Genomic DNA, 23795 nt, shown 5'->3' on the forward strand with positions numbered 1-23795 from the left:
AGAAGGTAAGCTGCCAGACATTATTGCATGTTCATGACAAACAGTAGATGCACCCCAGCAATAATAGACCCCCACCAGCAACACTAGATCTCCCAGTAGCCAGCATTGATAGACTCACCAGCAACAACAGACCCCTCCCTCAACAGTAGGTCCCTCCACTCAACAATATATCTCACCAGCAACAATCGATCCCCCTCAGCAGCAATAGACCTTCCAGCAACAAGAGATCTCCCCCAACGACATTAGATGCCACAGCAGCCAGCTTTGATAGACCTTCTGACACACCCCAGCACCACTTGCCATTATATACATTCAGTGCTGGAGGTGTCGGAACTGCGTTCCCCCGCGTTCCCGCTGAAAAAAAGCCCTGGCTAGCAGTGAACCATTTTTTTATTTTGTTAATGATTTCCTGTATCAGCGTCTGGTTCAATCATTTCTTCTAAGTGCAAGAGTTTAATCCATTTCATAACCACTACATCCTCTAACTTGACAATTATGGCTGATGGTGCAATTTTAAAATTCAACAGCATCCGCGGAATAGGAAAACAAACCTCTAGAAATAAGATCTGATGAAGGAAAAACATGCCGCTGTGCCTTTTCATAGTCAGCGCAGATCTACATCTTGTCTTCAAAGTGCCGTCATAATCTCTCATTGCCGGGTGTAAAATCGCAGCTGCCTGGCAGTAAAGGGAGCACAGCGATGAATGCTACAGCATCTCACATCATTTTCTGATTAGATTTATTTTCTTGGAGAAACATATGGGCCCATATTTATTTTGGATGCATAACGGGTTTTATTTGCATATTTTCCCCGAGTGTGAATCTGGCACATAAAATCTTAAAACCTTTATGTCCTCCATTGATGGCAATGTCAGCGCAACAAAAACTTGATTTCAGTACATAAATCAGCCTTTATCAGTTACAAAGCTGCTATTCTGAAGTCAACTCAACATGTTATAGAAAAATTCCAAAGTTAAATGGCAGGTTGACCATGCTTTCTTTTCTCACTCCTTCCCTCATTTGAATATAATGATTTATTAAAGGAAAAGAGCAAGAACAAGGACAAATTGCTACACTATACTTTCCATTGCGGGCTTGCATGGACACATAGATGTAAACAGGCATAGCATGTGCGATCACTGAACCAATCTAACAAATTGTACACAGCAGTGGCGCTGGTGCTAAAAAAAAAAATTGGGGGGCACAAACAAACTGAAAAAAAAAAAACATCAATTGCAGCCACTGTGCCCATCAAAAGCAGCTACTGTGCCCATCAATTGCCATTTTTTTACTTTTTTTATTGAAAAAAAAAAAAAAAAACATATTTAACCACTTCAATACCAGGCACTTTGCCCCCTTACTGCCCAGGACAATTATCAACTTTCAGCGCTGTCACATTTTGTATGACAACTGCACGGTCATACAACGTTTTTTTTGCTAAACAAACTTTCTCCTTCACTGATGGGCACTGCTGAGGCTGCACTAATGGGCACTGAGGAGGTGGCACTGATGGGCACTGATGAGGAGGCACTAATATTTAGAATTGATGGGGACTGATAGGGCGGCACTGATATGCAGCACTGATGGGCACTGATAGGCTACACTGATATGCAGCACTGATGGATACTAATAGGCATCACTGATAGGTGACACTGATGGGCACTGATAGGTGGCACTGATGGGCGGCACTGATGGGCACTAATAGGTGGCACTGATAGGTGGTACTGATGGGTGGCACTGATAGGCATCACTAATGGGCACTGATAGGCAGCACTGATGAGGAGGTACTGACAGGCATTACTGATGGGCATCTAACAGGCACTGACAGGCATTACTGATGGGGCACTGATTGGCACTTTTACAGGCACTGATTGACGATTTGGATGGGCACTGACTGGCAGCAGATGGGCACTGATTTGCAGCTACGGTGGGCACCTCTGATGGGGGCTGCGCTGATAATCAATGTGCTGATTATCAGCGCACACCCCCCACTCTGACAGGAGAGCCGCCGATCGGCAAACTGAGGAAAAACTGATTAGCGCACTTCCTGGTTCACGCTGTGATGGGTCACATCTGATCACGTGGTAAAGACCCTCCATCTTAGGCTCTTTACCACGATCGGAGATGTAATGTGTCAGAGATGTTGTTGTTATCCTGAAAGACGTCATATGACGTCCAGTCAGGATAGCGGAACCACCGCCTGGCCGTCATTCTAGTAAAGGCCGGACGAGAAGTGATTAAAGAAGAACTCCAGCTTTTCCTCCCCAAAACAACAGGTGCATTGTGCATGTAAATTAATCACAACCACACTATCAGTTTGTGTGTAACTTACCTCTCCTGTATCTGTATACTGCAGGTTTCTGTGTCTGTGATGTCACTAATCCTGAATTTCAAAGTTTTCTGACTTCCTGTTTCCTTCCTTTTCCAGCCCTGATACTACATGTCACATGATCCTTTGAGCCTCCGTAGTTTCAGAGTTGATGTTGGTGGGTTACTGTGGGTGTTTCTGGGCCTTCATGTGGGTGGTAAAAGGTGTAAATGTGTCATACCTCCTTCTGTGTCATTATAGCAATGGCTTACTGCAAGACTACAGAGGAAGGGCTATTAGAGGCTATTATAGAGGTATTTCCTTCATATGTAAATGAATCCCTTCACTGAGAGCAAGGCTCCAAGAGGGTAGGATCTGTGGGGTGGGACTCTCTGGTCGGCATATTTAACCAGGCAGGATTGACTTCTAATTGTGATCCATTCAATCCTGCCCAGCAGCAGCACATCTAGCTTTCAGAACAGGCTGTGTATGAAGATGTTTCCTTCTTAAATAAAGCTTTGATCTTAGAGGTGGGACTTAGGAGGTTTGGACTTGTTCTGTAGGTGTGACTGAGCAGGATTTAATGCTAATAAGGATGTATTCAATCCCACCTACCATCAGAGCTGTGATGGAAGTTACACCATTTGCAGAGTCTGTAAGGAAGTGTCTGTTGAAGGGACAGAGTTTATCAGCGGGATATAAAGCGTGTCACGTGATACAAAGCCACAACTAAACCCAGCAGATCAGTGGATCTGCAGACAACATCGCAGCATGGTACAGAGGCATGATATATGCTGGGATTATTCATTCCATTCAGTTCTAGTGAAAAGAAAGTTGGAATTCAGCTTTAGCCCTGGTTCACACTGGGCTGCGGGAGTGAAGCTGTGCGAGTTCAGCTGAACTCGCACGATTTCACTCCCGCTGGCAGTCCCGATTTCGGCCGCGATTTAAAAGACATCTGTGCAGGTTTCTGCACAGATGTCTATGTAAATTGCGGCCCCAAATCGCAAAAAGTAGTACAGGAACTACTTTTTGAAATCGGTGCAGCGCCGCAGATGCGGCATCGCACCGATTAGGACAGTGTCATTGCCGACAATTGCCGGCAAATGCCGCCGATTTGAGATGCGATTTCACAAGTGAAATCGCATCTCAAATCGAAGCAAATCGTACCCAGTGTGAACCTGGGCTTAAAGCCAAAACCGTTATAAGTTTTGCATAGAAGTAGGAGATTGTTAAATACTTTGTCAATTTTCTTCCCCATTCTTTGTCAATACTTTGAGCATTTGACATGATACTGTAAATGCAATGGATGCATTATGTGTTTTTTTTTTCTTTTAACTTGATCCTGCTAGAAACCCTCTGTAACGGAATGGCCCCTAGGACCCAGAGGCTCTTGAAGGGTGTGGGGTACTCCTGTTTCAGCTTCACCAATGACTCTTGTGTCTAGGGTCATCCTATGTCCACTAGGGGAATAGGATGACTGAGAAATGATATCTCGGATTACATGAGATGGGACAGTAATGATAATTCACAATGTATTGCAGGATATCTTGAAATATTACAGGTGGTTGATTCTGAACCAAACAGGTCAATAGGAGAGTGACTCATTCAATGTGAAACATAGACTGTTAAGGGGGTAATTTAGTCTGCTACTGTCATGTAAACTAGCCTTAGTCTGGCTTCTAAAGACATTTTCATTGTGTGATGCTAATTAACACTGTTTTGTGTGAATTTCTATTGATGATAAATGTGTATTGTATAGCAGGTGAGAAAAGCTGGAGTCTTGATGTCTGACTTGTCAGCTGTAGCTAATTACCTTGTGTGGATTATATCGGTGCCAGAAAGTCTGACTAAAGATGTGTATTGGGCTCCTTGTGTCATGTTGTGGGTGGAGTTAAGCCATTGTTATTTAGTTGCTGACTGTATATAAAGAGCCTGAGTTTACCATTAAAGGATCTATTCGTTTCGAACCAGAGAACAGAGCTGTGTGTGTCTCGTTTCTGGGGAATCTGTATGGGCCATGTTCGTCTGCCAGATTGTGGAGTGTCGATAAGCTGTCGTGGGTTGGTGGTATGGAATAGCGTAAACGGCGTTAACCCCTGACCATTACACACTCTTACTATCATAAGGCGTCAATTAAGGAGCAGAGTTGTTGTCCTAGGAGAGTAAATGTGTTAGGACCACAAAACTGCTCCATCTTTCATAGGGGGACATAAGGGATTGTGGACTGTAGTTAACAAAGGTGACCTGGGCAGAACTGATAACACTTATTGCAAAAACAAAACAGACCATGCGGGAACTCGGAAGCCTATTGGATTTTGTAGGATCAGCGGGTACCTTTTCAATGATAAAATATAAATAACAAACATTTTTAATAGTATACTTAACATTCCAAAAGGCAGCAAATAAAAGTTCATTGTTAGGCTTAAAGGGGTTGTAAAGGGAAAAAAAATGTTTCCCTAAATAGCTTCCTTTACCTTAGTGGAGTCCTCCTTCACTTACCTCATCCTTCCATTTTGCTTTTAAATGTCCTTATTTCTTCTGAGAAATCCTCACTTCCTGTTCTTCTGTCTGTAACTCCACACAGTAATGGGAGGCTTTCTCCCTGGTGTGGAGTGTCGTGCTCGCCCCCTCCCTTGGACTACGGGAGAGTCAGGATGCTCTCTACGTTGCAGATAGAGAAAGGAACTCTCCAATAGTCCAAGGGAGGGGGCGAGCATGACACTCCACACCAGGGAGAAAGCCTCCCATTACTGTGTGGAGTTACAGACAGAAGAACAGGAAGTGAGGATTTCTCAGAAGAAATAAGGACATTTAAACGCAAAAAGGAAGGATGAGGTAAGTGAAGGAGGACTGCGCTAAGGTAAAGGAAGCTATTTAGGATTTTTTTTTTTTTTTTACCTTTACAACTCCTTTAACCACTTCCCGACCTCCTCATGTACATATACGTCAGCAGAATGGCACGGACAGGCACATGTACGTACCGTACCTGTACGTCCTCTGCTAGACGTGGGTGGGGGGTCCGATCGGGACCCCCCCGGTACATGCGGAGGTCGGGTCCGCTCGGGGAGCGATCCGGGACGACGGCGCGGCTATTTGTTTATAGCCGCTCCGTCGCGATCGCTCCCCGGAGCTGAAGAACGGGGAGAGCCGTGTGTAAACACGGCTTCCCCGTGCTTCACTGTGCCGGCGCATCGATCACGTCATTCCCTTTATAGGGAAGACACGATCGATGACGTCATTCCTACAGCCACACCCCCCTACACTAGTAAACACACACAAAGTAAACCCTAACTCCTACAGCGCCCCCTGTGGTTAACTCCCAAACTGCAACTGTCATTTTCACAATAAACAATGCAATTTAAATGCATTTTTTGCCGTGAAAATTACAATTGTCCCAAAAATGTGTCAAAATTGTCCGAAGTGTCCGCCATAATGTCGCAGTCACGAAAAAAATCGCTGATCGCCGCCATTAGTAGTAAAAAAAATAAAAAAAATAAAAATAAAAAAAAACTATCCCCTATTTTGTAAACGCTATAAATTTTGCGCAAACCAACCGATAAACGATTATTGCGATTTTTTTTACCAAAAATAGGTAGAAGAATACGTATCGGCCTAAACTGAGGAAAAAAAATATTTTTATATATGTTTTTGGGGGATATTTATTACAGCAAAAAGTAAAAAATATTGCATTTTTTTCAAAATTGTCGCTCTATTTTTGTTTATAGCGCAAAAAATAAAAACCGCAGAGGTGATCAAATACCACCAAAAGAAAGCTCTATTTGTGGGGAAAAAAGGACGCCAATTTTGTTTGGGAGCCACGTCGCACGACCGCGCAATTGTCTGTTAAAGCGACGCAGTCCCGAACTGTAAAAACCCCTTGGGTCTTTAGGCAGCAATATGGTCCGGGGCTTAAGTGGTTAATAGACAATTTAACTTCTAGTGATGAACAGAATGAAAATCAGTCAATTTTAAAGGTTCAACAAATTCCTAGCACGATTGTGTACCAAAACAGAACACTTCTTTGTATCTGCTTCAGTATTTGTTCAGGTACCATTCATTTGGGGTGGAGCAGTTAGCCGTTCTGAATTTTTTTGCAATTACTGAACATGATTAATGGCCACCTTAGAAACTTTTTAGAGGCAATTTACTTTAAAACATTGATATATATGTCACAGATGATAAATGTTCTTTAGTTGGAAAGTTATAGTAATTAATAATACGAGATTTCTGCTTTGTGTAAGGAGTGAAAGGAACCAGAAACTTTTGTGTTTAAAGAGATTCATTTAAAAAAAAAAAAAAAAAATTCCAATATACCAGCTATAATTTACACAGCAATTCTTTTCAAGCTGAAAGATGGTTTTCCTGTGTAGGATACAGAAAGGAGTTTATCTGAGGTCATACATGTCATTCTACAGACGGCTTCATCAAATATCCAGTTTTTAAAGGTTCCTACAATTCTCTAGCATACAAAGAGTGTATATATATATATATATATATATATATATATATATATATATATATATATATATATATATATATATATATATATATATATACAGTGAGGGAAAAAGTATTTGATCCCCTGTTGATTTTCGATGGTTGCCCACTGACAAAGAAATGATCATCAATGGTTGGTCTATTTTAACAGTGAGAGACAGAATAACAACAACAAAATCCAGAAAAAAAGTTATCAATTGATTTGCATTTTAATGAGTGAAATAAGTGTTTGATCTCTCCGCAAAACATGACTTAGTACTTGGTAGCAAAATCCTAGTTGGCAATCACAGAGGTCAGACATTTCTTGTAGTTGGCTACCACATCTCAGGAGGATGTTGTCCCACTTCTCTTTGCAGATCCTCTCCAAGTCATTAGAGAAAGAAATCGCCCCTCAGAAAAGTTGGGACTTTTTGGGCTCAAGGAATGTGCAAAGGTCAGGCACAATAGTATTAAATATATTGTATTTATTGGTATAAAAAATAAATAAAATAAAAATATCGTACAATCCCATATACCCAATTCTATACCCACAGTTGATCCAGAGGAAGGCAAAAAAGAGCATGCTCCAATTTGCTAAAGCAGGGGGAAAAAATCCTTCCTGATCACCCGAGAGGCAATCAGATTTTATGTGGATCAACTTTACCTATAAATGTCAGTACTCAGTTATATTATGTACATTCAGGAAAGTATCCAGGCCTTTCTTAAAGCAATCTACTGAGCTGGCCAGAACCACCTCTGGAGGGAGTCTATTCCACATTTTCACAGCTCTTACTGAGAGGAAACCTTTCCGTATTTGGAGATGAAATCTCTTTTCCTCTAGATGTAAAGAGTGCCCTCTTGTCCTCAGTGTTGACCGTAAAGTGAATAACTCAACACCAAGTTCACTATATTGACCCCTCATATATTTGTACATGTGGATCATATCCCCCCTTATTTTCCTCTTCTCAAGAGTGAATAAATTCAGTTCCTCTAATCTTTCCTCATAGCCTAGCTCCTCCATGCCTCTTATCAGTTTGGTTGCCCTTCTCTGCACTTTCTCCAGTTCCCCAATATCCTTTTTGAGAACTGGGGCCCAAAACTGAACTGCATATTCCAGATGAGGTCTTACTAATGATTTGTACAGGGGGGCAAATGTATATCTCTCTCTCTGGAATCCATACCTCTCTTAGGCCCCGTACACACGACCAAGTTTCTCGGCAGAATTCAGCCAGAAACTCGATGGGAGCCGTATTCTGCCGAGGAAACCGGTCGTGTGTACACTTTTGGCAGAGGAAACCGACGAGGAACATGTTCTCTATTTCCTCGTTAGTCAATGGGGAAACTTGGCTCGCCGAGATCCTCAGCGGCTTCACAAGGAACTCGACGAGCAAAACAATGTGTTTTGCTTGTCAAGTTTCTCGGACGTGTGTACGGGGCCTCATACAAGAAAGGACTTTGCTCGCTTTGGAAACCGCAGCTTGGCAGTGCATGCCATTATTGAGCTTATGATCTACTAAAACCCCCAGATCTATCTCCACTACGGATTCCCCCCCAGTTGTACCCCCCTAGTATGTATAATGTATATTCTTAGCCCCCAAGTGCATAACTTTACATTTATCAACATTAAACCTCATCTGCCACATAGTCACCCAATCAGACAGAGCATTGAATTTGGCTTGTAAATTGGAGACATCCTGTAAGGACGTTATTCTACTGCATAGCTTGGTGTCATCTGCAAAGACAGAAATGGTACTTTTGATCCCAGACCCAATATCATTTATAAAGATATTAAAAAGTAAGGGTCCCAGCACTGAACCTTGGGGTATTGAAACACAGAACAATAGTTGTATAGCATTCTATCTTTTCTTTCTGTCACAACACCTTATCATTCCTTCTATGGTACCCAGTGGTTTCTGATGCTTACCGCCTCACTTTTCATGATTGATACTCTGTTTTGACTAAACTGAATGACCTTTGTATTGTTATATCAACCCCATCGTTTAGGTTTGTACCCCCATCATTTTTGGAAGGATTTTCTTATCTGTTCATGTTTTTTATCAAAATTCAATAAAGACCTATGTAAAAAAAAAAAAAATAAAACTAAAGATGTTGGAACCCAAACAAAGGCAACATTTTATGTCCTGACATTGAAAGTGTTTCTTCTTGTCTTTCTTTGACTTTTTTGTCTGTACTGCTTGGACCTTGAATAAGGGTACATACCCCAAAAGCTTGTTCTGAAAAATTGCATGTTAGTGCAAATAAAAAAAGTATCACGGACAGTACTCAACTTTCTCTATCTGTTCAAAAGGGTATGGTGAACGAACTAAGTGCAGTTTAAAAAAGTTTTGAATGATGGTCATTTTTTTAAATCTTTTCCCAGGAGGCAATTCAAGATTTGAAGCTCAAGTCAAACCACTGCTACCAGCTCAAATGGCCAGATTTGCCAAGTCGCCAGCAGTTACTTTTGTGACTAGTTTGGCAGATCACGCATCAAACGGTAAGTTCATTAAGTACACTGCTGTCAAAACTGAAGATACAGTATAGCCATGGAAAGGGAATAATCTACCTGGCCTGTTTTTTTTTGTTCTTTATATAGTCTTTCCTGTAATGCATTATACCACACATTGCTGCGAATTGAATGTTCTTGGAACACTATGCTGAATCTTGTAATGTGCTTTTTCTAATGCCACCCATTATATTGTTACTGTCCTGCCAGGGGAGAGAGGACCAGCAAAGCACACAATTAAATTATAACAGGTTGTCTCCCAATCTAGAAGAACACATGATTACGGTTTGCCCAAATTGGTCTCAAATATGTTTTACGTAGAACTCCAGATTAAGGTAAATTGAGGCAACTTTTTAAAATTAAACACCATTTATTAATTGCGTTCTGCTCTGATCTTTAGTCTTTTTATAGAAGGTGGTCTGTAATGGCAGCCTTTGTAATCCACTTAGTGCAGTTTTCCATTAAGATAATTAAATCGCATTAAACTACACATGCATCCTGGGCAATTCTGTGTAATTGAAGGTAGACCCAGGAAAAAAAATTGCAAGGACCATGGTAGATTTAAGCCCTTAAGCAAAAGCAGTATAGTTCCTGATTTCACCTTCTTGCACATGTAGGGCCAGATTCACATATAATTACGTTGCTCCTGGGCAGCGTAACGTATGTGATTTACGTTACACCGCCGCAGGTTTACAGCGTAAGTGCCTGATTCTCAGAACACTTACCTGTAAACTTGCGGCGGTGTATCGTAAATGCGCTCGGCGCAAGCCCGCCCAATTCAAATGGGGCGGGCACCATTTAAATTAGACGCATTCCCACGCCGAGCGTACTGCGCATGCTCCGTCGGGTAGATTACCTGACGTGCATTGCGCTAAATGACGTCGCACCAACGTCATTTGCTTAGACGTTAACGTAAATGGCGTCCAGCGCCATTCACGGACGTCTTACGCAAACTACGTTGTTTTTTAAATTTCGACGCGGAACGACGGCCATACTTAACATGGCTTAGAACAACTAGGGCTAAGCCCTAATTTTACGTGGCACAACTCGACGGAAACGACATACAGTTAGATTGACGGGCCGTTCGGACGTTCGGGGATCGCCGTAAGTATTCATTTGCATATTCTACGCCGACCGCAATGGCCTCGCCACGTAGCGGCTGGCCTAGAATTGCATCCTTAAGATCCGACAGTGTAATTCAATTACACCTGTCGGATCTTAGGGCTAGCTATGCGTAACTGATTCTATGAATCAGTCGCATAGTTAGGACAGCCCTAACACAGAGATACGACGGCGTATCAGGAGATACGCTGTCGTATCTCTTTGGTGAATCTGGCTCGTAATATTTAGATACTTATTGGTCAGTATAACCATATACTAAAGATCAGCAGTTTTTTTTGTCTCTCCATAGCTCTCTATAGCTCAGCTAATGAAACAACTGATTAAACTCTGTGATGCTTTTTTATTTACACTGACATTTACACTTTCAGGACAAGCTTTTGGGGAGTTCCCTTCTTCTTGGTACAAGAAGTACTCTTGGCCAAGCTAACAATCTTTAGCAATCTTTTTTCATATTCCCTCATTATGTACAGCTAGATGTTGTCAGTAGATATTGTTGTTAAATGTCATAGTCTAATGATAAATGTACCATTTTTTTCTGACTACTTCCATTTTTCTGTTCCTGAGCTTTAGTCTGATTTCACTTAGTCATCTGACATGGTCAATATCACTTTCATGTCTGTATATAGTAATTTTTTGTCCATAACCACTTAAGGACCGGAAGGTTTTACCCCCTTAATGAGCAGGCCATTTTTTTGTGATATGGCACTGTGTCGCTTTAACTGACAATTGCGCGGTTGTGAGACGCTGTACCCAAACAAAATGTATGTCCTTTTTTTCCCCACAAATAGAGCTTTCTTTCGGTGGTATTTGATCACCTCTGCGGTTTTAATTTTGCAAAAAAACAGTGACAATTTTGCAATATTTTTTACTTTTTTGCTATAATAAATATCCCCTAAAAATATATATATATATAAAAAAAAAATTCTTTCTTAGTTTAGGCCGATATATATTCTTCTGCATATTTTTGGTAAAAAAATTGCAATAATCCTATATTGATTGATTTGCGCAAAAGTTATAGTGTCTACAAAATAGGGGATAGATTTATGGCATTTGTCATTCACTGTTGTAACACATCTGGACGGGATCGGCACGCAGTCTCTGCGACCCACTCAAGCCCATCCTATTTTGAGCCTCTAGCCCTGTACACGCGGCCGGGATTCTCTTCAGGAAAAAAACTTTGTTTTTCCTGAGAAGATTCCTGGCAAGATTTTCTTGCCGGCCGAGTGTACACACGTACGATTCAAAAGAACCGCCGTTCTTTTAAATGGCATGAACACAGTGACATCATTGACTACGACAAGCATGCGCTCGTCACATTCCATGCCGTCGCCACCATCTTGCTTCACCCTACCTATGCCTTGGAAGCTACCGCGCATGCGTCAAAGTCATTTCGAGCATGCATGGGTTTCCATGGAAGCAGGTAAGTATACACACGCTCGGGTTTCTTGGCAGGAAAATGCAGAGAATCCCTATGAGAAAAAAAGAGAGCAGGTTCTCTATTTTTCTCGTCTAGATTCTGGGCAGTTTTCTCGACGAGAAACCTCAAAGCCTCATGCACGGCTTACTCGGAAAGAAAGCTCTGCCAGCAGTTTTCTTGCTTTTTCTGTGCGTGTGTACAAGGCTTCTGGCTCTAATTAGGTGCTTAAAAAAAAAAACCTGGCCAATGTAATTCATGCGCCTGGTGTCTATCGATTATGCATATAGGGGGTGATGAGGATAGAGTGGGCAGCACCCGGGGCACCCCTAATGGGCGGGCCACCACTGCATTTGGGGAAAAAAAACTACGGGCTGGTTGAACCCCAGTTGACCGGTAGACCAACTTGTGTACAATCAGCAAGCCGATACATGGATCAAAATTTGTGTGGCCCCTGCTGAAACGGCAAAATTTGGATCCATGTATGACCGGCTTAAAGGATAATGTATGGCCTCCATTGTACACCTAAATTCAACTAGTCACGCTTTTTGGTGCCATTAATTATCTGACAGCAATGACTTCTTCAATAAATAACATTGGGCGAGTTATTGTAATCACAAAAGGACAGGAAGTGTGTTATATTGAGAATCGCCAGGTGAAAATAATGGAAAGGAAACCTGAAAATTACATTTTTGATTTTCAATTTCTATACTTTAAATATAGGTTTCTGATACTTTAATGCTGGTGTAGAGGGCTTTTACAGTAAATCGTTGTCACCAATAATTTAAAGTTTTCTAATCAGTATTTAGCTGATAAAATGGTCTTTCCGCATTCCATTTTATCTTGGTAATGGCCTGTCATATTAAACAAGCTGCACATCAAATATTCTATGCGATATTGTATATTACATGCTAGGCTAGAGAACTGTACATTTATTCCCCATTATTGTTACAACTGATACAGAATGAAGCCTGTGGAGAAACATTTTATCTCATTAGCTGTGAATATGGTTACAAATGACTCTGGCGGTCACCTTGTTTGGACCAGTTATGTAAGACTCCCTCTAAAATTTGCATTTTTGTTATTTTCTTCCAAATTTTCAGTTTTCCTCTGCACTAATGATAATTTAATTCGCAATTTACGTTGATGCAAAGGAGCTAACTCACTCATCTAGGTCAAATAGAAAAGTCAATTTACATGCTTAATGCATATAGAAGTTGAAAATATGCTGACAAAATGGGTGAATTTTTTTGGTCTCAATTATGCCACTAATGAGCCCACTTTAAACCAATCACGGATTGGTCTAGATAACGGCATTAGATGATAATTATCAATAAGGATTTAGCCTTTTTGACGTTTGGTCAATAGCGGAGCAGGGAGGATAAAATGATATTAACAGAACACAAGCTGCTAAAAGGAGGTATATGAAAGATGCGATGACCTTTAATTACTAGGAGGAATCAAGCTTTTCATCATGGTAATGTACGTTCTTTTGAGAGTGTTTTGTTTAAAAATTGAACAGAAAATCAAAGCAATTTTGGTTAAGCATGCTGGGTATGTTAGTAAATGATGTAAAAAATTTATACTTCAAATAAAAACATAGAAAAGTAGCTCTTTCAGGCGATGCTTTGACTGTGGTGGATCACAAACTGTGATTTCTTGTAATGCAACGCTGGTGATACCGCGCACACATGACCAGATTTTCTAATTCCGCTCAAGCTTGGCTTGCATACACACGGTCACACAAAAGTTCTCAGAGCTTTCGACCACCAAGAACGAGGTGACGTACAACACTACGACAAGCCGAGAAAATTAAGTTCAAGGTTTCCGAGCATGAGTCGAATTGTTTCCGAGCATGCGTCGGAATTTTGCGTGTTGGAATTGCTACAGACGAACGGAATTCCGATAGGAATTTTTTCCGTCTGAAAATTTGAGAACCAGCTCTCAATATTTTGTTGGCGGAAATTCCGACAGCAAAAATCCGATGGAGCGTACACATGGTCGGAATTTCGGACCAAAAGCTCACATCGGACTTTTTTTGGCGAGATTTCCGATCGTGTGTATGCGGCATAAGGGTGTGCACTTCATCCTATGACCATAGACACTGATCACTTGCTGTCTGTTGAAGGTAATTTAAAATGATTACCTTTATGGAGATTCAAAAGCCAAAATTCTGATATTTTGTGACACACACCTGTTGTCACTGCAGAATACCTTTTAACTTCAGGATCTCTACCAATGAGAATTTAATGCTACAATACATGGCGAACAAGTCTATGAGCTTCTCTGTACACAACACAGGGAAACCAGTCTATGAGCTTCTCTTTACACTACATGGGGAAACCAGTCTATGGGCTTCTCTGTCTACTACATGGAGAAACCAGTCTATCAGATTCTCTGTAAACTACATGGCAAAACCAGTCTATGAGCTTCTCTTTATATTACATGGGGAAACCGGTCTATGAGCTTCTCTGTATATTACATGGGGAAACCGGTCTATGAGCTTCTCTTTACACTACATGGAGAAACCAGTCTATGAGCTTCTCTGTACACAACATGGAAAAACCAGTCTATGAGCTTCTCTGTACACCACATGGAGAAACCAGTCTATGGGCTTCTCTGTACACTACATGGGGAAACCGGCCTATGAGCTTCTCTTTACACTACATGGAGAAACCAGTCTACGAGCTTCTCTGTACACAACATGGAAAAACCAGTCTATGAGCTTCTCTGTACACCACATGGAGAAACCAGTCTATGAGCTTCTCTTTACACTACATGGAGAAACTAGTCTATGAGGTTCTCTGTACACTTCATGGAGAAACCAGTCTATCAGATTCTCTGTATACTACATGGGGAAACCAGTCTATGAGCTTCTCGGTACACTACATGGAGAAACCAGTCTATGAGTTCCTCTGTTCACTACATGGAGAAACCATGTCTATGGCCTCGTACACACGACCGAGTTTCTCGGCAAAAACCAGCAAGAACCTTGCTGGGAGATATTTTTTGGCCGAGGAAACCGGTCCTGTGTACATTTTCGTCGAGGAAACTGTCGAGAAACTCGATGAGCCAAAAAGAAAGCATGTTCTCTATTTTCTTGACGGGAATGGAGAAAATTGGCCTGTCGAGTTTCTCGACGGCTTCACAAGGAACTCGACAAGCAAAACGATGTGTTTCGCCCGTCGAGTTTCTCGGTCGTGTGTACGTCGTGTGTACGACGCCTCAGAGTTTCTCTGTACACTACATGGGGAAATCAGTCTATGGGCTTCTCTGTACACCACATGGAGAAACCAGTCTGAGCTTCTCTGTACACCACACATGAGAACCAGTCTATGAGCTTCTCTGTACACTACATGGGAAAATCCCATAGGGAAGGTAGTCTATAACCTTCTTTGTATACTACATGGGGAAGACAGTCCGGAAATTTATTTGTTTCTTTGTAAATGAAAGGATGGTGCATAAACTCCTCTGTTAACCACATGAGGAAAACTATCTTTTATTCTCTATATGACCACATGACAAATACAGTCCTTAAAATTCTCTGTATACTACACAGGCAAGCTTTTCCTAAACTCCTCTGTATATTTTACAGGGAAGATGACCCATAAACTTCTTCATACAGTAAATCGAAACAACAATCGATAAACTTCTCTGTGCACTACAGTACATGAGAATCATGAGAAGGACAGTTCTTAAACTTCTTTGTATGCATCACATGAGAAAAAATGTTCAGTGCATAGGGAGGACAGTCCAAAAGCTTCTCTGTACACTGCATAACACAGTCCATATATTTCTCAGTACAAAACACATAGAGGACATATTTGTACACTACACAGGGAGGGTGGCCTGTACACATAGGCGATTCACAATGCCCAGCAATATATTCATATCAGACATATATTCATGATGCCCACTGAGGCCCCCTCATTTTCTGGCTGAAAGGGTATACAGAGCCAAGCAATGTAGTGCTCTTCTATACTCAACAAAGCATTCCACTGCCTGGAATGATGCTGATATCTTGAATCTTGCAGCTCCACTGACTTACATTTCCAATTCCAGTAGGTTACACTGCCAAAAAAATAGCAAAACCTGGTCAGAGTGTCTCTTCAAGCTCTGCAGGTCCTGGAGTTTATAGTGAGTAAGACCCCAGTGCAAGCATCAATGATTATATACATAGTGCTCTAACCTATAGTGACCATTTAGACTTAAATGTATGGTAAATAGATCAGTAAAGATTACTTCTAATTGGGCACTTAAAGTTACTGCACATCATTCTTTGCTTTATAAAGGAGGTGTGACAGAACGCCAATGTAATCCTATCATTCAGCGTCGATTACATTTAAAGGGTAGTGTAAAAAGAAATGTCTTTAGAGGATGATATCTTTAAAGATTTACAATGATATCCTCCTACAGCGTAGCTTACAATCACAATTGGCCTGTGCTACTGCTTCCAGTAAAGATAGACCAGTTGTATCTATGAACTAAACTAAGTGAGTGAGTGAGTGAATTACTTATATAGCGCTAGAAATGCGAACTGAATCGCCTCAAGGCGCTTGGCAACCATTTTCCTTCAGTTTGACCCTCAGAATAGATCGGTCTTTAGTTTTTTTCTGAAGGCCAGGTGATCATCTTCCATTCGGATATTGGTTGGTAAAGCGTTCCATAGTCGAGGTCCTTGAACTGAAAAACAACGTTCTCCTTTGGTTTTATATCGGGCTTTGGGAATTTGTAATAATTTTTGGTTAGTTGATCTAAGAACTCGATTTGAGTTTTGTTGTTTTATTTTCTCACTTAAATATAAGGGCGCGCTTCCGTGTACACATTTGTGCGTTAGGCATAAGGCCTTGAAAGCGACTCAGTCCTTTATGGGCAGCCAATGGAGGGATCTCAGGGACGGGGTGATTGGTTCCCAGGGTTTTTTCCCTGTTACCAGTCGAGCTGCCATGTTTTGGATGATTTGGAGCCGGGCGAGCTGGTACTTTGGGAGTCCAAGGTAAAGGGCATTTGCATAATCCAATCTGGAGTTAATGATTGACCCTACCACTACCGCTGTGTCTTCTTTAGGGATGAGGGGAACCACTCTCCGTAGGAGCCGTAGAAGATGGTGCGATCCGCTAGGTGGGCCAAGTCTACCTTTAAAGTTGTATTAAAGGCAAAAAAATAAAAAATATGACATAATATATACTTCGACATTAACAGATCAGGCTTTGTTTGTTGGGATTTAATTTGTTTTTTCTTTATTTAAAGTCCATCTAAATCGAATCCATCCAACTCTACCAAACCCTGCAGATTCCAAGGGTGACACTGTTTCCCCCCACCTCCATAGACGGATGAGCCACCCTATTTAAGGAAGTCTGTTACTAACCAGTAGGGATGAGCTTCGAGTTCGAGTCGAACTCATGTTCGACTCGAACATTGCCTGTTCGGCGAACAACGAACAATTAGGGGTGTTCGCGGCAAATTCGAAAAGCCGCGGAACACCCTGTTAAAGTCTATGGGAGAAATCTAAAGTGTTAATTTTAAAGGCTAATATGCAATTTATTGTCCTAAAAAGTGTTTGGGGACCTGGGTCCTGTCCCAGGAAACATGTGTCAATTCAAAAAAAAGTTTTAGAAACGGCCGTTTTTTCAGGAGCAGTGAATTTAATAATGCTAAAAGTGAAACAATAAAAGTGTAATATTACTTTAAATTTCGTACCTAGGGGGGGTGTAAAGTCAGCATGTGAAAAAGCGCATGTTTCCCGTACATAGAACTGTCCCTGCACAAAGTGTCATTTCTGAAAGAAAAAAAGGCATTTAAAACCGGCTTTGCGGCTCTAATGAATTGTCGGCTCTGGCAATTCAGAGATGATTCATTCATAACAAATAAAAATAAAAAAGCTGGGGGTCCCCCCAAATTCCATTAACAGGCCCTTCAGGTCTTATATGGATATTAAGGGGAACCCCGCCGTCAATTAAAAAAAAAATTACGTGGGGTTCCCCCCAAATATCCATACCAGACCCTTCAGGTCTGGTGTGGATTTTAAGTGGAACTCCACCCCAAATTTAAAAAAAATATGGCGTGGAGTTCCCTCAAAAATCCACACCAGACCCTTATCCGAGCACGTTAACCTGGCCAGCCGCAGAAAAGGGGGGACAGAGTGCGGCCCCCCCTCTCCTGAACCGCACCAGGCCACATGCCCTCAACATGGGGAGGATGTCCCCATGTTGATGGGGACAAGGGCCTCATTCCCACAACCCTTGCCCAGTGGTTGTGGGGGTCTGCGGGCGGGGGGCTTATCAGAATCTGGAAGACCCCTTTAACAAAGGGGACTCCCAGATCCTGCCCCCCCTATGTGAATTGGTAATGGGGTACACTGTACCTCTACCATTTCACGAAGGAAGTGTAAATAGTTTAAAAAAACACACAGACACCGTAGAAAAAAATCCTTTATTAATAATTAAAAAAAAAATCATCCAGCTATGTAAATCCACTCTCGGCCCGGTCCCCCGCTCCAACGTGGTCTTCTATCCAGCGATGGATGATCTCTCCAGCGATGGATGATCAGCGGTCCGGTCCAGCGATGAGAAGATCCATCCTTCCAGAGCGCAGCAGGCGAGCTCCACTCTCCGCTGGACACAGCCCAGCGGAATGACGCGCTGGAGCTGTGACATTTCTTATATAGGGGAAGCGGCCACCCATCACGTGACCCCGCCCCCTCTGACGCACCCTCGTACGTCACTGGGAAAGACCGGGAAGAACCCAAAATGGAACACTGTAAGTATCCACCCACTGGAACCACCAATGTGTGACACCACTGGAGCCTTGCTGCCCTCTTCAATTCAGGGAAATCTGGTGCACCAGCCTAGTGCATTACCGTTTAACTATTTATTGGATAAATAATATATACCAAAATACTCACAAAAGAAGAAATAACAAAGGTGTAACATATACAGTAACGTATATAGTACAGGTGGTCGGTGCTCGGAAATTCGGGGGAGGGTGTGGAAAAAAACAACTCCTCCCCCCTGAAGATAATTGTGAGGAAAACAACATCACACCACAGAGCAAACAACACCCCCCCCCCCCCACCCTCCACGGGAGAAATATAGTCTCCTTACTGAAGCAGGTAATACCGCCACCCAGGTGTAATTCAGGTAAATGCAGGATAAATTTCAGTAACCCCCGGAATTCCGTGAGAAATCAAAATGAAACACAAGGAAGCATTTGAGTGTTCATTAGATCTCTAAGGTTTATTCACTCCCAGAGTGGCTTATATGCAAAAGAAAGATAGGAGGGGCTGTGTGTTAATGCATATGTCTCTAAATATTTTACAAACTCAGTATATTCTTATCATGATTTAAACTTGCTGAATTTAGTTTTAACAATGGCTAAAAGATGACTTTGCTTATACAATCAGGCTGTTCCATGAATAGGCTTAACCACAATGACTAGCAGTAGCAGGGTGTGTTTCTATGCAAACTGTTAGCTAAGCTAAGTATGTCAAAACACATATTGAAAAGTTAATTTCTACTTAAAAATAAAGTCAGTTATTTATACATTCTATTACAATCCTCTCTTTTATCACAAACGTGATAATCAGAAACCCTGAAACCCCCGACATTCACCTGGGCTACTTCCCATAAATGTATCATTATCCTAAGCATGTCAAAATATAGAACAATAAGCAGATAATCTTAGCTTCATAGCAATTGTCCATGAAATACAAAGGGGGGAGGGGCGTGACAGTCCTTAATAGCAAGTGGGAGGGGCATGATAGCCTTTATGCCAAAATAAAAAATAGTCCCAAAGAAAAAACTTCTGAATATCCAATAAGTTCATGAAAGGGAAGGAAATGTCCACATTATAATTCTCATTCGCCGAAACTTTTCCCAAAACTTTTAGTTTCGATTCTGTGTTTATCCATATTTTACAGAGATCCTTCTACCCCAAAACCCTGCCTCTTTGTAAGGATAGAACTCAATATCCACAGACAGATGCATTGGGCTAGACTTGGGTCTTCGGGCTGGCGTATCTTGATCTCTCCCTTGTGATGCTCACTGGAATTTCGTAGACCTTGGGCGTGCGTCATGGCTAACCCTCAATGTGTCATTCCAGGAATATTTTCCAGCAGGAGTCCGCCATTACTCATCTCAGCACTTCCCATGGCATGTAAACAACAAAGATGAACCACGAAGATTTCAATGTAAAAGCTGTAGTCATCTCTTCATCCGGATAGGGTATTGGGCAGGGTATGAATGGGGTATAGGGTAGGAATGGGATGGGCATTTCTTCATGTGCAGGGGGCTAGGGGTGAATTCTGGTTGGCTGGGGTGGATATTCCTCATCCAACATGAAAATCACAGAATCTAACTGATCATTTAAGGCCTTAACCATTGGAGGTATTTAAACACAATATTCCTCATTAACTCAAACATAAGTTAAGCATGTAGGAATATAAAATGTTTCTCAGCAACAGTCTTCATTATATAGATTCAAATCCAGTATTACTGCAGGACTTCAATAGAACGTAAACAACTTTTGTTTCTTCTATCCCGGGACCCAAGTGGACCCGAGGAACTCAGAACAGAACATTTTACCCAAACACATATTCTGACTCAAAAGTCCGCCTCCCAACTTTTTAAATATATCTGATCATCAGCAACAAACAAAACATTGATGGATAAACAATATTACATCATTAACACTTTACGATTGAAACTCTGGGAATTGAAAAGGTAAATATATCCAGAATAGTCACTCTGACTGTTATTCAAACAAACTTTCCCATCATATTTTAGTAACTCATGAACTCAATATATGCAGCAATTTATTTTGTATATCCTGGTAAAGCCTCATGTACATTGCTGCTGGTAAACGGAATGTTTAGGAGCAGTTGGGCATGTTATCTTATCTGTCCATGTTTTATAGTCATTTCTAGGCAGTTGAGTTTAGAGGCTTTTTCTGGAACCCCAAAAAAATACATTCAGAAGCTGAGTCTAGAGGCATTTTTTTTTTTTTCAAACAAGCCCAATCACGGCTAAACACGGTAACTCACGTTTAGCAGCGTTGCGTCTACAGATGTTTTTCAAACGCTTCTAGACGCAAACGCAGCCAAACGTCCGATTTTTTAGATGCCGGTTTCTAGCTGTCAAGTTAAATCGTTCAGGAGAGATTTGAACAATGTCCCGTGTACATTGCCTTAATTAACCCAAACTTTTAGGGAAATATATACTATCAGGAACATGGGCCTAAAAACCTCTACTCCCAGAAAAAGAATACACAATATGAGACAACTCTTTGTGTACATTTTAAACAAACACTTAAGATACTTTACTAATCAAATAATACCTTGTGCATTCATTAAACACAATACAACCACTTTCTCCTTTTATTCACATCCATTTGGCCACTCCATTCATTCTTCATTTAGAAATGTTTTCCATATTTGCCTTTTGAACAGCTTTTAAACACCTTTACCATTTGTTTTTTATTTATTTATTTATTTTTCCATATCTCTCATATGTTTCCCTACTGCATAGGATTACACAAACCTTTAGTTCTTTTTTTTTTTTACCAACTACAATTCCTCTGGCGTAGCGCCTGGAATACATAACTTCCTTGAATGAGGCTGGTTCACACACCTGCGTTGCATTCGCACTCCACCCAAAAAAGTGTGCGTTTTCTAGGCAGTGCGGTCCGGCTTACGTGCTAATACAGGTCCATTGACTTCTATGGGAACGCTTCTGAATCAAACATGTCATTCATTTGTGAACAGTATAAAATCCTGACCTGATACTGATGCAATCCTGACCTGATCCTGATCAAAAACTGACATGAAAACGCTGAACAACTACCGTGTCAATTAGCTGTGAAAACAAAGCTCAAATTTGCACCGCATATGTGTGAACCCAGCCCTAAAATTGTATTTTACCAAAAAGAGATAAAATCAAACATTTTAAAATCCCCAATCATTGTTAATACAGCCTAAACACAATTAAAACCATTTGCACAAATAACCATACCCTTGTCTTGTAACAGGCAATGTACTTATACAATGCAAAAGTTCCCTTTCCTACATGTAAAAATCATAATTTTTTTGCTGTTGCTTTCCTCCCTTTCTGTGTTCACCTGTTAGATGATTGATCTTCTCAGTCACCTGCAAACCAAACACTCTATCTCTTTTCTCTGATAGAGACAGACTTACCTGCATTGTTCTAGATCAAGCCTCTTGTTAGTCTGCCTTGCTTGCTGTTGGATCCCCTGTGTATGACCCGGATTGAACTGGATTATTCCCTGAACTCAGCCTGCCTTTTTACCTGGAACAGATACTGGATTATCCCCTGAACTCAGCCTAAACTGTCTTTTAACCACGCTATCTGTTAAACGGCAAGTACCTGTTTGCTTTGCTCAGTTCGCATCTGCCTGGGCGTTGTGGCCAGACACTATAGCATTGTGTATAAAGTCTTGGGAGCAAGCAAGTACAGGTAGGCCTTCTTGTCTTAAGGGAAGGGGGGCTGCTATAGGTGAAGCGCACAGTAGCCAGCTACCTGCATTGGGGTAGAGGTGACATTCAAGACACTCTGCCATCCTTAATTATACATGATATACAGTATGTTTTCTTCACACACATACAGTTGCTACAAAAAGTATGTGAACCCTTTTGGAATGATATGGATTTCTGCACAACAAATTGGTCATAAAATGCGATCTGATCTTCATCTAAGTGACAACAATAGACAATCACAGTCTGCTTAAATTAATAAAACACATAAAATTAAATGTTACCATGTTTTTATTGCACACACCATGTAAACATTCACAGTGCAGGTGGAAAAAGTATGTGAACCCCTAGACTAATGACATCTCCAAGAGCTAATTGGAGTGAGGTGTCAGCCAACTGGAGTCCAATCAATGAGATGAGATTGGAGGTGTTGGTTACAGCTGCCCTGCCCTAAAAAAACACACACACACCAGTTCTGGGTTTGCTTTTCACAAGAAGCATTGCCTGATATGAATGATGCCTCACACAAAAGAGCTCTCAGAAGACCTACTATTAAGAATTAAAAAAACAACGAGAACATTGGTGCTAAAAAATGTTAGTATAAAAAAGAATAATTAATATTTCAGGAGGTTACCAATATCTCCGTGAAGAGTGTGCATAAGAGAGTCCAGAGCTGCAGAAAAAAATCGTACCCGGAAGTACTAATTAAACACAGAAAAGCACTTTGCTTTTCTACTATTAAGAATTGTTGACTTGCATAAAGCTGGAAAGGGTTATAAAAGTATCTTCAAAAGCCTTACTGTTCATCAGTCCACGGTAAGACAAATTGTCTATAAATGGAGAAAGTTCAGCACTGCTGCTACTCTCCCTAGGAGTGGCCGTCCTGTAAAGATGACTGCAAGAGCACAGCGCAGACGGCTCAATGAGATGAAGAAGAATCCTAGAGTGTCAGCTAAAGACTTACAAAAGTCTCTGGCATATGCTAACATCCCTGTTAGCAAATCTACAATACGTAAAACACTAAACAAGAATGGATTTCATGGAAGGATACCACAGAGGAAGCCACTGCTGTCCAAAAAATACATTTCTGCACGTCTACAGTTTGCACAAGAGCACCTGGATGTTCCACAGCAGTACTGGCAAAATATTCTGTGGACAGATGAAACCAAAGTTGAGTTGTTTGGAAGAAACACACAACACTATGTGTGGAGAAAAAGAGGCACAGCACACCAACATCAAAACCTTATCCCAACTATGAAGTATGGTGGTGGTGAGGGCATCATGGTTTGGGGCTGCTTTGCTGCATCAGGGCCTGGACGGATTGCTATCATCGAAGGAAAAATGAATTCCCAAGTTTCTCAAGACATTTTGCAGGAGAACTTAAGGTCCACCAGCTGAAGCTCAACAGAAGATGGGTGTTGTAACAGGACAACAACCCAAAGCATAGAAGTAAATCAACTACAGAATGGCTTAAACAGAA

The 23795-nt window shown here is 41.3% G+C and overlaps 1 protein-coding gene across 1 annotated transcript in view; it reads left to right on the top strand.

The window, feature by feature from the left end:
- TCERG1L (transcription elongation regulator 1 like) overlaps positions 1–23795 on the top strand; it is a 272474-nt gene that overhangs the window by 169667 nt on the left and 79012 nt on the right. Inside the window, exon 5 of the mRNA XM_040361370.1 lies at positions 9168–9284. Within this exon, the coding sequence (XP_040217304.1) occupies positions 9168–9284 (117 nt within the window). The remainder of the gene's footprint in view (positions 1–9167; positions 9285–23795) is intronic.

The sequence above is a fragment of the Rana temporaria genome, chromosome 8 (assembly GCF_905171775.1).
Source record: "Rana temporaria chromosome 8, aRanTem1.1, whole genome shotgun sequence".
NCBI lineage: Eukaryota > Metazoa > Chordata > Amphibia > Anura > Ranidae > Rana > Rana temporaria.